At 38.0% G+C, this 14,995-nt stretch overlaps 2 protein-coding genes across 2 annotated transcripts in view; one reads left to right on the top strand and one right to left on the bottom strand.

Moving 5' to 3' along the window:
* Nucleotides 1-3,234: 3,234 nt before the first annotated feature.
* The window catches only part of LOC134793461 (Golgi-associated PDZ and coiled-coil motif-containing protein-like), a 95,449-nt gene continuing 83,688 nt past the window's right edge, over nt 3,235-14,995 (top strand). The window contains exons 1-2 of the mRNA XM_063765037.1: nt 3,235-3,389; nt 4,477-4,604. Of these exons, the coding sequence (XP_063621107.1) occupies nt 3,260-3,389; nt 4,477-4,604 (258 nt within the window). The 5' untranslated portion in view covers nt 3,235-3,259. The remainder of the gene's footprint in view (nt 3,390-4,476; nt 4,605-14,995) is intronic.
* The window catches only part of LOC134793981 (uncharacterized), a 34,788-nt gene continuing 25,030 nt past the window's right edge, over nt 5,238-14,995 (bottom strand). Inside the window, exons 2-10 of the mRNA XM_063765692.1 lie at nt 13,528-13,637; nt 12,878-12,989; nt 11,649-11,746; nt 10,847-10,957; nt 10,369-10,584; nt 9,380-9,498; nt 6,774-6,873; nt 6,172-6,404; nt 5,238-5,490 (exon numbers count right to left, since the gene is read on the bottom strand). Coding sequence (XP_063621762.1) covers nt 5,265-5,490; nt 6,172-6,404; nt 6,774-6,873; nt 9,380-9,498; nt 10,369-10,584; nt 10,847-10,957; nt 11,649-11,746; nt 12,878-12,989; nt 13,528-13,629 — 1,317 coding nt within the window. The 5' untranslated portion in view covers nt 13,630-13,637 and the 3' untranslated portion in view covers nt 5,238-5,264. The remainder of the gene's footprint in view (nt 5,491-6,171; nt 6,405-6,773; nt 6,874-9,379; nt 9,499-10,368; nt 10,585-10,846; nt 10,958-11,648; nt 11,747-12,877; nt 12,990-13,527; nt 13,638-14,995) is intronic.

Here is a 14,995-nt window from a genome sequence, read left to right as displayed (position 1 = left end):
CCGTGTTCGAATGGTCTGCAGTCGTAGGAAGCAAAATATTTGTGACATGCGAACCTTTAGGTTTAGAATAAGAGTATTAAATTACTAATCATTTTTCCCTCGACTTGTCCGGTTTTTAGGCACAAGTTATATTTTACTCATTATATCATAATATTCATAATACAGCATCACTGCATGAGATGAAATTGTCGACATTATATTTAATTTTCTGCTAGCATATAGTTTCGAATTTATGTGTAAATATCAGGAATGGGCATGGGCAAAAATATAGACAATTGTAAACGTAAGTATAGTGCGCACAGCAGTCCAAAAAGAGTAGTAGGCTAAGGTGTGATGTTTTTATGGCTCGAAAATTGAACGGTATATACATGTGTTGTTAAAGTTTTATTTGACTCGGGTCCTATTTTACAAAACTAGGTTTATGCTGGTAACTTTACAAAATAGGGCGTTGCCTTTAAGCTGCTGACTTGCATAGGTATTTGAATATAACATATAAGTCGACTGAAATCATTTGCGTGAAAATCATCTACAAGAGTTCATAGTTTCAAAATAATAGATGGCGATGTTTGTAGTCAGTAATCTTATTGTCGAGATCACTGACGTATATTTAAATAAATTATACTACATCAATGGTCGGGATACTATTTTGATGCCACGAACTCTTAAAAGCAGTGTCAGCAAGTTAGGCATAAAGTCAAATAAGTAGCGAATGAAATGAGATTGTATTGGATAATGGATTGAATTGGAGTAGATTTATTGGAAGTTCAGAGATCCAGAACCAGTTTACGAAAAAAATACCAGCTACAATAACTGAAATGATTTGAGATAAACTTATGAAAACTGTCATTACAATTTGAATCTTCCGGCCTGGACAGTAGAGTCGATTTCAAATATGTAGATTATTTTGTAAACGCAGTTATCCCACATAATTTTCACAAACGGAGCAATATGTGTATAGTCGACGTCAAAGACATGTAAATTTTCATTTTTCGCCTTATTACCTACAAAGGATCAAGGTGCAAAAGTGTAAACATACATTTGACGTCTAATGTACAATACCAGAACCGTTGCCATAAATTTGATCTGCAACTTTTGTCACACTTGTTCAACAAATGTTCTACTGCGATGATACTTGCTCTGTACTTCCAATTAATCTATTCTAATGTGTATATAATGAGAATCGAATTTATCAAGGCGTGTGCTGTGCATTGTGAGGATTTGTATTGGATTAATCTATGGTTAAGTGTTTGGACGGTCGTAAGGTTGACCTAAAGTTGCTGGCGACTATAGATAGATATCATCGGTGCTGATGGTTACTATACATTGTATATGTATCCGTAGTTTGTTCCTTTTAACTGAAGTTGCAAAAAGTTTTCGCATCTCAGTGGAAATAATGCTACGGCCCACAGCGTATCACACGTGCGTTCTGAAAGATTTTTCGTAGCGTTTTACGTCAAACTACGGATGTGTAAACGGCGTGTAACCCGGATAGGCCTTGAAAGAATAACATGGTATCACTTATTACTGCATTGGTCTCTTACTATCGTCTCTAAAGGGCTATCTCGAACATCTGCATTCAAAAATGATCTATCTCAGGGGTCTCTAAACTTCGGCCTGCAGAACGGAAGCGGGGCAGCCGAGCAGAAGCAGCCATATTATAAGCTGTAGCTCAGGCACGAAGTATACCGCAGCAGGTGCAGTTCAGCTCTCGTGTGAACGCGTCAACCGCTTTTCTATCTGCATCTCTATAAAATACTAGCCATAAGTGCCATAACTACTCCAAATTTTAGGTACCTACATCAAACAGTACATACCTACATTAACCGATTTGCAAGACCGAAGTGATCCCATAAGAGCTTCGCGAACAGTTTTGTGCGGAGCTCTAAAAATTGAGCCAATAGATAGATTCAGAAAAATTAGTTCGAGTTTCGATTTCTACGTTCGCGATAGCCTTTCTCCAAGAGGGAAGGTAGTGTGTCAATGATAAATGGTATCATGTTGTTGGTGTAATCTAGTGTTGGTGGATAAATTTGCACATAACTGCTTTTTAGATTTTAAAAATTGACCACTGCCAAGTATTTATAAATAACTTAGTTCATCAATTCGTGAACACAAAATTTGTTTGGTTGAACATAACGTGGCTTAGTATCAGAGAATGGAACATTGTTATGAAAGTAACATTTTACCCATGTGGCGGCTTAATTTGCACAATGGATTAAGAGATCATGTTAAATAAGTTAATTATTTTTGTCCTACACAAAACTTGTTCAGTGGTTTTGTATTTAAATAGCTCTACAGTGCACTATCATTATTTAGCTACCTTGATAACTGCCTGCAACTGTAAATGTAATATAATTATACCAATTACTTAATTGATTGTGTGTAATTATTATATATATTATGTTATTTATAGTTCTTTATTTGTATATAGTTAATTATACGTTACATTAAACAATTGCGAATACATTTGTTTTTTTTACCTCCCGATTTTTCGGGGACATTCAGGTATTACGTAAGCACTAAAGTTTGCTTTGCTTATTTTTGAAGGTTCCTGCATTTGAGGGGTAAGAGCTGTGCTTTTGCTGACATGGAGGACAGTGGGGTTGATAATTGCAAAAAAATATGTTTACGTAATACTTAACGTCCCTTTCTAGGTTCTAGATATTCTGGGTTTCTAATAAGAATTAATTTGAATAACACAGATCCATACCTATTATTCTTTCGGTAAACTATGAGATCTTTAATAGGCTCTGATCAAGAATTTGTCGCCTAGAGGGGGATACTAATAAAGTACTATTCTAGTAGGATTAATACTAATAATATAGTTAATATACATAATTGTATATAACAAAATGGTAACTCCGCTAATATCGATCGATATCATGTTGACTTCTTGTTTTGGAAGTCTGACAAAAAAAGAGAAATTAAAAAGTGGCATTACTGTAGTGTCGTCCCGTTTTCTTATATCAATTGGTTTGAAAGGGACGACACTACAGTATTGCCACTTTTTAATTTCTTCTCTTTTTTGTCAGACTAGGTGTGTGACGGAAATTTTATTGCGCTTTTGTCTTTTACAAATTAAAACTTAAATGACCAATCAAGTAATTACAGGTAGGTAATAGCAAAGTAATAGTAATAATCCAGATTTTTTTTACAGAGCGTAGGCATTTTTTAGGAGCGAGCAAATTGCGTCTATTTTATTGAACTCTGGAGTACAAATTGGACAACTATACACGCTTGCGCGTAATGTCACTTTGACATGCCCTCTGTTTGTCAAACTGTCAACAAGTTTATTGTGAAAATGGCGACTACTGGAGTTGGTTTCCGATGGTTAGATATATTAGAAAAGGAATTTGATAAAGCATGTGTGGAATTAGACACTTCTATAGGTAAGCATCAAGTTATTACATGTTATTAAGAAACTTATAAGTACCACGGTGTCGTGGTGTTTGATATCTCATCTAATTTCGTTTCCATGTCGCACTTTCGAGTTTATGCAACATTTAAACGGAAATTTAATCCATTAATTCTCACATTGGTTGTTCCTTCTTCTAAGAATATACTGCTTGTGTTTTGGTATTGCTTAGAATCTTACTATTTCGAGGGTAATTACCTGCACAACCAATTGGTATCGTACTAACGCCAACTCCTCCCTTTGTCCAATATTTGAATTCCCATGGTTCAAAACGGGTTCAAATTAATAGATATCACTAACATATTTTATATTAGTACCAAGGTATCGTAGACGACATACTCACTAATACAAACCTCCTTGGTACACGCGTGCTGGCAGCCTGGCTACCGCTGCTAGCGCGCGTCTTTTGTTTTTAAAAAGTAAAAAGAAAATTTTCTCTCAGACAGCCTCTCGATTCTGTTTGCTTTGAATATTTTTTTATCCAGACTTTTTGTATTGTAATCTGTTTGTGCTTTTCCATGTTTTGAATGTGTACATACATTGAACAAATTGTGAATCAAGTTTAAGTGTATATTTTCATTGTCAGTGGCCTAAACTTGTGTGATTTTCTAATGCGTTTTCTTTCTACTTTCTGCAATAACTTTTCTATAATACAATTGTGATTTATTAACTGGTTACCTATCTAATAAATACTAACCCCTTATTCATAAACGTTTACTAAAGTTGACAAGCCGATAATAATTGTTTGTCCCTTTCCGACTTATTGGTATGATGGAAAGGGACAAACAATTATTATCGGCTTGTCAACTTTAGTAAACGTTTATGTATAAGGGGGTAATAATATAATAAGAACTAGAAGTGTTTATAGTCTAATGACTGTGTTAGCAATATATGGAGATTCTAATGACATTACCATTCCAATGCACTTCACACACTTTCTTATTTCATTACCAACATATTTTTTACTTTCACATATAGATACTTTTTACATATAGATACCAACTATGAATAAATCAAATCTATATAACCTGGAATTAATAAAAAAAATAAATTTATTTCAGTGGACTTGGATTCCGAGGAATCAGAGTCAGTGTTTGCAGCGCGTCAGAAGATTGCTACGCTCAGCTCATGTTTTGCACAACTTACGCACAAGGCCCTTACAATATTTCAGAACAGTGCAAAACTTGAGGTATGTGCCTAGTGGTAGATTTTTCAGCTTATGCTGTTATCACACTGATGCAAACTTGCATGTGGCTCCGGTGTCTGAGTGTGACCATGCTATGCACTTATATAGTAGAAATTTCCCACTCGCACACTAGAGCAACATGCGAATTTGCATACAATGTGCAGACTGCCTTAGACTGATACAGTTTCGTCCACTATGATGTTGTTCAACAAGTGTATGGGCCTGTGATTATAAGCTGCCACCATTTGAAATGAGATCAACCAACTGTTTGAACATTCAATACTTGCTAACGTAGCATACAACAACAGAGCTTAAGGGGGATGTTCATCCTCCATGTCCTATTAAGTATTATGAAGTAAAAAATCTGAAAAAGATCCAATAAAATTACCACTTGTTATTTATATATGAGTGTTGTTGACTGCACAATAATTTAATCTTAGTTTTTGTGACACTGCTCTAGTTTCTAAAGCTAAGCAAAATTGGCTATTTAAACCCAGGATATAGTTTGTCCGTTTTGAGAAATAATGTTAGAAGGATGCCCCTGAGTGGAAACTAGACTTGACCTTTTGAGTGTGCAACTTGGCAGTAACTGGATGCTGGTAGTAAATAAAACAATAATATATAATGGTTATAAGAATTTTTATATAAAATTATCATAAATTGTTACACAGGAGGCTTCCTCCAGCTAGGGCCCCGGTCGTAAGGATGTTTGTGCAGATGTCTCCGGTGTGGAGCCCTTGTTGAGGGGGTTTCCAAATCATGGTGATCTGGCTTTGGCGTTATGTTCAGGATGTCATCATTCTTGTTGGTGTCATCTTCACCCCCATAATCAAAGAACTCATTGTTCTCGTCACTTCCCCAATATTCATCTTCTGATTCTTGTTCACTTCTGAAATTTTAATATAATTTAAATAAAACAGGTGGTAATACACTACAACAGTGTAGGACTAACCCCTAGGACTACTAGAAGGTTGGTACAATATAGGGAAATTCTCCCCCTTTGCAGGGACATTTTTCCTATACTTTTAGGATTCTTTAAGGAATAAATTTTTATGGATGCCTAGTCTTGTGTGTATATCATTTTGTAAAATTTAATATTTACTAGAATGAGTAACACAAACATTTGTGTGCACAAGTGGCGAAGTATCTAAGTAGTGGCTATCGCCTCCATCATTTAAAAATACATATAATGGATAAAATGTATGAGCTACAAACATGTTTGTCATATATGTAGTTATTAAAAAAAGGTAATGACTATGCGTATACGTTATATGCGCGTAATATCAAACCTAAATAATTTCTTTTGCACAATAACACCGCGTATGTTGTGTAGAAGTGTTTATTAGAAGTTGCTAGAGCCTCATCCAATATGGATAAATTATCCTTTCCTACACGTGCGGCCGTAATGCCTCGGGCGAGGCACGTCTACGCAGACCGAGCTGCTTCGCGCGGCAATTGCCTTGTGAGGCGGCTCGTTGTGTGTGGACCCGCCTATGCCTGTCTTATAGGGAAAGTGGGGCTCGGAGCTTAAAAGTGCTGTCACTTCCCTTTAGTGTGCGTTTAGACTTACTTAATTCCTTTGAGTTTCTGCAACAACCGATCGGCTTCCGAGGTGACATCAGACGGTTGAGCTGGCGCGTCGGCGTCGTCGCCAAGCCGCGCCTCGAGACGCTGCAGCGTCGCGTCAGCGCGCTCCGTCAGCGCGATAAACTTCTCGGTCAGCTGCTGCAGCTCCGTTTCTTTGAACGTCGCGTGAGATGCATTGCGGAACACGGTCTCTAAACGTCGACAGGTAGTGTCGCTCTGAAAATTCGCAACAAACACATTTAATCATTAGCGTTCTTTTATTGGACGTAATTTAGGAAAATGGATCCATTCCACAAAAATCAGTCAAAATAATTTGAACTTTCTGTCATGAAGAAAAGTCATTAATTTAAATGATAAAATTTTGAATCCAATTGTGTCTTTCTCCGGAAGAGGATTTTCTTCCTTAAAAAAAATCTTTGTCGATACGATCTATGAAGAACGAACGGAACTTTTAAAGTGAATACGTTATACCAATTGGGATTGGATCGGTTTTTATTGTGTAGTAGGAAATTCTCGAAAATATCTTGTTAACGCTGCTTTCTCAAACGATTGTTAAGTATAGGCAAGTACCTGACTTATACTGACCTGCATAGGTCGCCCTGAACTGAGCAACTTCATTACTTTGTAATCGTGGTTGCGCATGCTAGCCTTAATGTCTTGCAGCTCTTGAAATGTGGAATTTGTTCTGTAATCAAAATAGTAAGGCGTTTTAGTACCTAATATACAAAGTGCAAATAAATATATAAACATTAAGAAAAATAATAGGTACAGTCCACGGGCGTAGCCAGGTTTTAGTATCGGGGGGGGGGGGGGGGGGGGGGGGGGTTCAAGAAAATAAAACGACTAAAAGTACATAAAATAACAAATAACCCTTATACAAGAAAAATATTAGAGACTAGCTGTGCCCGCGGCTCCGCCCGCGTGGAATTCGGTCTGTGTCAGTAAGCGGCTAATTTCTAATCCTAATTTCTCTCCCTCTCCCCTGGAGGCAGAACTTGAAGTAAAGTTGACAGATGGATATGCTAGAGGACTGTAGTCCAGATAAAATATTTTACAGTTAGGTACCACTAAATAAAACTACACTCCAAAATCAATAGTTTTTTCGCCCTTTATTAAAATTTAACACGTGATTTTAACGACAGAGTAGGTGTATATCGGACGATACAGTAAGGTATACGCACGCGAGCGGAGCGAGCGCGAAAATTTTTCGATATAAAAAACGCAATTTGATAGACAGTTGTACATTTTTACTTTTAGTATGGAAATCAGACACATCATTTCAACACGAAAATTGACAGTGCTGCAGCAGTAACGTTGCAACAGAATAATGCTGCTGCAGTCGCCACCCGAATGTCACCTTTATCATATCTTAGAAAGTAATTGATGTGATCCGATAATCGACGATGGCGGAGAAATCCAAAATCCAAACCACCGTATACTATAGGTACACTGAGAGAAAAAACTAACAAAAACACACTTAGAATTACAAAAATAAAACTTAATCCGGGGACAAGGAGAGTCAACTAATAGGAACAAATTGACTTTTGCAATTTCCATTTAGTAGGAAATACAACTTCTATATTTGTAATTTGAAGTATGCTAGAGTAATTTCAGAAATTTGGTTTTGTTATTCCGAGAGGTGCTTTAGCAATATCGGAGGTGATGACGTCATGGGTGAAAACTAACCGTTTTGTAATTCTAAGCGTGCTTTAGCAATATCGGAGACGATGACGTCATAGGTTTTACTAAACTGTACTGCGATTCCAAGCTAGCTGTTGTTATTCTAGAGATAATGACGTCACAGGCAAAAACTAAACTGTTTGCAATTCCTCCGCCCCTAGCAAACGGGCGCCGCGAGAGCATGTCGCGCGCGTGGTAGCTACCCGTCTCTATTTCTGTCTGTATGAATAAAAAAGCATTTGGTAGTATATCTCTGTACTAAAGAGGCACTATAAAAGCCTGTCGAGATATTCTACCCATTCCTTTCTTATTCATACAGTCAGAAAGAGACTAGTAGTTATTACGCGCGCAACATGCTCTCGCGGCGCACCTGTGCTAGGGAGGTTGGAATTGCAAACAGTTTAGATTTACCTTTGATGTCATTATCACTAGAATAACAACAGCTAGCTCGAAGTTGCAGAACAATATATTCCTGTACACCCCAACTACACAGTAGGTCGCGGGTTAATATGTCCATGGCCCACAATATATCCTAAATTTATTATTTAACTTAAGTATGTTTTAAACAAAGAAGACACGAGACACGCCCGCCCGACATCGGACACAATACTAACTCTAACCAAATGAACGTAGCAAGTAGCTGTGTTGGTATTACAAAACTCGTTTAGTGATTGGTACAACAATGAACATAAACACAACAAGTCTATATACTAAATACCAGTAAACTTTGTAATGTCGCTATAGTAACAACTGAATTGTTATTTTAAATGGGGTAATGTTATTCCCGCGAACTCGTTTTTTAGATATTACAAAACTATGTAAGTGAGACATTTACTAAAATCATAACTTGAAATCACAGATGCTTTTTTCCAAAAATCACAAACTTTACTAGTAAAAATCGGAGAATTTTAGTAGTAATAAAAATGGATTGTAACAAATACTGAACTTTGTTTAATGCTCCATTTACTAAAGTCTGTTTGCTGAAATTAGATTTAGTATTACTGAGCTGTTTGTAGAAATAAATAAATTTTACAGAAATAGTGAAACTTCCATGATTACTACTAAAACTTCATTTTTTCCCCCAGTACAGAACTGTTTATTAATTCCTGGTGGTGATTTTTCTCTCAGTGTAATAGTTAGTAATCAATGAAATATGCCGCACGCCTGTTCTTATTTTAATTCTATGAATGTTAATATTCTGAACTTGGCTACGCCCGTGGTACAGTCATCACCACACGGGATTGTTATGCCATTTAGGGTTCTTGCTAAATTGGACATACTATAGCGTAAGTATTGAACAACCAATTTAGCTGGGACCCTAAATGGCGCAACAATCGCGGAGCTTGATGGTACATCATTAATTTATAGTAGTAGGTAGGTTAAGGTACTCATAGTTAAGAGAGACCACGGAGTATGTGGTAAAAAGAGCGGCCCTCTTTTGTTAATTCCTCTTGAAGATTGATTTAGGCTTTGTCTTTTAGCAGTAAACAATGAAGTAGTAAAATACGTACTTATTGATAAGCGAGTCGATCAATTTGTCCAGCACGTCAGCTACGTGCGTGGGGTCGTCCAACTGCACTCGCTGACAGGAGTCCACAAAACGCTTCTGTGCGTCCATCATCTCCTGCATCTGTGGAGACGAAACGAGGTGATCCAATTTTCACACAAAATATAATATTTTATTTAATCGTATGGCATGATATTATACAGATACAGAGAAAACATAGAGAATTAATCCACTTTATGGCTTTGATTTAATTTTATATAGTAAAAACGTTAAATATAATAATCAAAGTTCAAAATGTGCAGTTGGTTATTTTTTTGCCTTTTATGAACTATGAATCAATTATAAGGTACCACGGCATATTTATCAAGTGACGTCATTTGTTTATGGTGTTTCCTCAGTCTTTTCGGACAATTAAATCAGTCGATGTTGTGACTTAAAGGGCCTTGTTTATTTAATGATCCGCGTCGACCTTGTTTGTTTACGAATTAATGGTTCTTTTGAATTAGATTCGTCAATTATAGTAATTAATTGTCTTCGGAGTAAAGAATTGCTTGTTGGAGAGAGCTCGCAGCTCGTCCCTGATCAGGGCCTTACATTCAATAAGTTATACTAAACCTTTTTTAAGATAACTTAGATAACATACTCCAATTGGACTTCTTCGAGGCGCGTGTCGCACTGCGTTCTGGTGAAGGTCTCAGTCTTCAATGCAGCGGTCGTTGATTACAGGTGTTGTCTCTAACTACGCCATTTCGAAAAGTCGGCTTTTAAGGCCTTAGCTTTCGTCTCGTCACAGTAAACTAACTAACCACAGGCCGTCTCGCATTAGGGATTCTATGTCGATGTTGTAAGTGTTGTCAAGGGCGGCCTCAAGTTCGCGGAGGTGAGGCGCACGTCCCGCTGCCTTCTGACGAGAGCACGCAAACCATCAGCTAGTTCCCTCCTCATCACTTTTATATAACCACTGGCCGTCCCGCATTAGGGATTCTATCTTACCTTCAAGTCGATCTTGTAGGTGTTGTCAGTAAGCCGTTTCGAAAAGGCGGCCTCTAAGTCCGCGGAAGTTAGGCGCGCGTCCCGCTGCCTTCTGGCGAGAGCGCGCAGCCCGTCAGCTAGTTCACGTCTCGTCACGTTCACTAGCGACAGGCCATCCCGCATTAGCGACTCGAGTATCAGGCCTCGGCGCCAGGTCTCGGCGTAGGCGCCGCTGACCTAAAAATTAGAGCGTTAATCATTTACTATTATTTAGTTGCAAAATATGGGCTTCTAGTCTAGATGCAAGTATATTCGATAAACCTACGTCCGGCACGCGTTTACTATAAAGCGGGCAGTAAGCTTGGTGGCACCAAAAATTTTCTAAAATAATAAACAACACCCCTCTTTTTGCGTTGGGGGTTAATAACATTAACCCTTATGTTATTAAACCTTAGTTTATAGGTTACCTGTGTAATGCATTTTCTATCATTTGATTTACCTTTTCTAGTAAATGTGTGTGTGAGCTTATATGACTCGTCAAGTTTTGCGCAACCCCTAAAATTTTCTCTTCGCTGCGTTCTATTTTATCCGTACTTTCTTTAACTGCTACCTGAAAATGAAAATGCACATATGTATTATCAAGGGAACACTTTAATTAAAAATTATCACTTTCTTCTTTAAGAGTATCCGTTGCCAGTATTACTTGTATGAAAGTGAGGTTCTAATCTCAAGTTTCATGACCCATAAATCTAACAAATGAAGGTAGTGGACTTTTACATTATTACAAAATCCCTAGCCTTCCTCTACCTACCTATATCTATCATTGTCATCATCTTGCCAATGTAATGTCCACCTTCCACAAAGAATAATGAGCGGAAATGGAGGTAACGAACTGAGCGGACCGGACCGGAGTAAAACTGTTGTGCTCTTCCACTGAGAAAGAAGCATACCTTCCACTGCCAGCGGAATTTGCAGATCGAGCGATGTGGGAAATGAAAATGAGAGCGGAGTTCGTCTAAATCGGACCCACTTTAACTCGCTCAATCCGCTCCGCTTATTCACTCACGGTGGAAGTGCTCGTATGAAAATCAGTACCTAGGTGCAAGTCGAGCGGAGACCGCACGGAACCGCTCGACACTGCGAACACTTTCGTAAGTCTTTGAACTCGTTTAGTCTGCTCCGCTTACTCTCATTCAGTATAAGCACTTCTTTAGAGTTCGTCGTCGCGAGTCTCGGTACGGAGTCCATCCCGCTCGCCGTTGGAAGGAAGTCGAAAATACCTATAGAGTTACAATACTTACTTCAACACTAGTCTGAAGCAGATGCATCCTATGTTCCAGTCTTTCAGCCGCTAATTGAGCTCTTTCCAGTCTTAACGAGAGTGTGGTCTCCACACGATCTGTAAACAAAGAAGTTATTTCGCTTACTGTGGAACGTCATAATAAAGTCAACCAAGGCAAGTGTATCTATTACTAATACGAGTAAAGACATTCCTTACGATTTGATGGTAGTTGTTTGTACAGGGTGCATTTGTATCTGTATTTAAATAAGCCGATGGGTGGTCGCAGTCATCGTTTAATCATTGATTAAGAGCCCTTGTCGAGTCAATTACTGCGGGAGTGATATTGCGAAAGTTGCGACCTAAAATAGGATATGACACAATAGACCCGTCGCCCATCGGTTTCCCGGATGAGAAGGGGGCAAATTCGACTTTAATGATAACATATCATATGACTGTGCCGTTCTGGTACAAAGCGTGATGTAAAATAAGTATTATCCTAAGATTATCTAATACCTTTAAACGAGCAATTCTTGTTTATATATATCGGGGATCTCGGAAACGGCTCTAACGATTTCGATGAAATTTGCTATATGGGGTGTTCGGGGGCGATAAATCGATCTAGCTAGGTTTTATCTCTGAGAAAACGCGCATTTTTGAGTTTTTATATGTTTTCCGAGCAAAGCTCGATCTCTCAGATATTAAAATAATATCTTACTTATTTTTAATATATGTACTTAGAAATAGTTGTTTAAGGATTAATTGAAAGATTTATGTACCCCTGTCTTATGTGTATGTTTTATATGTAGCCTAGTTCTGCGGTCTAGAAAATTCACCGTGCGTTCAGTTTAGTTAACATGCACCAACGACAAACATCACACAACTTTATGATCGATATGATGTTCATTAATATTGATGTGGCGCTAAATACATTAACGTTTATACGTGAAATTTCGCGACGTTATTAACTTTTATTGTTCCTATTGGTACTGAGGCATAAATAATTAAGACGGTAAACATGTTGATGGATGTTTCAATAACTATGTCAGGGTTTTGTTTTGAGGAGTTTTGGTACCTAACCTACTATGCAACAAATATTATAATTGTTATGAGCCCTTTGCTACTTTTGACGCACTCTACTCCAGGAATGTGTCGTTTCATGCCTGAGCCTGAAAATTTGCCTGATTCTATATGTAGCTTCATCATGAATTCATGAATAGTAGCATCTTTAGATATTATAATTTAATTTACCTAGTTTGTCCTGCATGACTTCTAGCTTGCGCGCTTGCTTGGCCTGAGCCGCACTGACCGCGTCCAATACCCGCAGTCTCTCTTCGATCTTGCCCAGGACTCCGTTTAGTTCCTGAAAACAATCATGTTTGTTCATTTAAAACTGGTTTGTTTGAAAACATATAACATGGTCTTGTTTGAAGAGCATTCAGAAATGTCCGTCTAAACTCGGCGTTGTTGTCAAATAAATCAGTGCTAGTCAAAGTCAATATACCCTTTCTTAGCTAGGTGACGGGGCACGCTTTGTCAGTTACGATACGAATGGACTTAAACATTTACTCGAAATGAACATTCTACTCTAGCCCGTTATTATAAAAGCTGTCATGGCAAACATGAGCATTCTGACAAGCAGTCTAGCGAAACGATAACAAATTTGCTTCGAGCTTTTTGCGACCCGAGCATTTCTCATTGTTCTGGCGCTGCGTAGTTCTATTGACGATCCAGAACAATCGACGAAATCTTCGTACCGACATGGCTCTATTCGTTGTTTAGTTCAACTACAGAAAATTGCAAAAGCTCGCGAACAAAATGAAAACGGACGTGTCCCGCGTAAATTTCTCGGCCGTGCAATGCTTAAATCCTAAATTTGCGCTGTATATGATGAAACTGACCAAGGCAGTGTGTGCGTTACGCGGGTGGACGCGCAGCGCGTGGGGCTCCGGCGAGCAGCGCGCCAAGCTCAGGCACGCCAGCGCTACCACCACGCTTAACATCGCCCCGTCTGTAACAAAATAACATTTATTGTTTTCTCTTGTGCTCATTATTCTTACGTGAACTCGAACGGCTGACGTCGCTGATAAGTTATAGGCTACACTGTTAAAAATTATGTAATTTTACATGCAAAAAAATTACATAATCCTGTAAAATTCCCGAAAAATCTGGGAAATTTACGGAAAAATATGACATTTTACGTAATTCTCGTAAAAATTTACGAGAATTACGTAAAATGTCATATTTTTCCGTAAATTTCCCAGATTTTTCGGAAATTTTACAGGATTATGTAATTTTTTTGCATGTAAAATTACATAATTTTTAACAGTGTACCTACTATAGTTCATCGTTGCTAATACGACTACCACCTGATCTGGCCTTCCAACCATCCATGGTGGAAAATTTTACTTCATTGGGGTTAGGCTCAGTTAAGTGAGTAAACTTCTCAGTGTCATTTAGAACAACAACTCTCTTCAGTACGCGACTCTACTTTAAAGTACAGCCTTTCTCTTTAATCAGCCTTATAATAAATCGTCTGTCTAACTCAAAAATTAATCAGCATCGTTTTTAGCATGTAAGCCGCGTCGTGTCACTTGCGACTTTGTCTTTACGAACCATAATTTATCGAGCGCTTCTATATTAAACAGAGTACCATCTTTACAGCTACTTCATAAACGCTTCACTCTACAAAACAAACATCTAGCTCAATACTATTTTGTCTTGAGGAATCAATTCTAACCGTCTGTCTGACTGTGATTATTCAGTGTCGTTGTTAGCATGTAACCCGCGTCCCCGTCATTTGCGACACGACGCATTGTCTATATCAAACACCGCCGCAGGTGCGAGGCGTCCTGTTTATATGCATCTATTTATTTGCATTCCGGTGCAGTTCGTGGACCCCGGATGGCCGGAATCATTGTCTGACGTCCTAAAGATAATGATAGTAAGTTTGTATGAAGCTTAAAGGTAGTTAGTGCCTTTTGTTTATGATTGGACACCCCCGCTTCGACCTTTCAACAATGCACTGTCAGCAGATCAAGCCGGATAAGTTTAGGGTTGCCAGATAGACTTTTGAGAATTCCTGATAAAATTTCTAAATCGACTATCACATGCCGCATGAGATGCCTGAACATTTAGTAATTATTGATTGCAATATGAATTATTTTAAATGAATAAGAAACCTTATTTAAAAGACCATGCAACTTGAGAATAAAATTGACTATAACTAAAACTTTAGCACGTCACAGTTACTATGTGACGTGATACTTACAACATTGCCGAAATATCTGTAACACGAAACAACAAAATTGGCAGCTTGAAAACGTATAAAAAAGTTAGTATCGATGTTAATAAAGATCATATTTTTTT

This window comes from Cydia splendana, chromosome 9, assembly GCF_910591565.1.
Source record: "Cydia splendana chromosome 9, ilCydSple1.2, whole genome shotgun sequence".
NCBI classification, from domain to species: domain Eukaryota; kingdom Metazoa; phylum Arthropoda; class Insecta; order Lepidoptera; family Tortricidae; genus Cydia; species Cydia splendana.
Note: the sequence above shows the minus strand (reverse complement) of the source record. Positions and strands in the feature narration are given on the sequence as shown.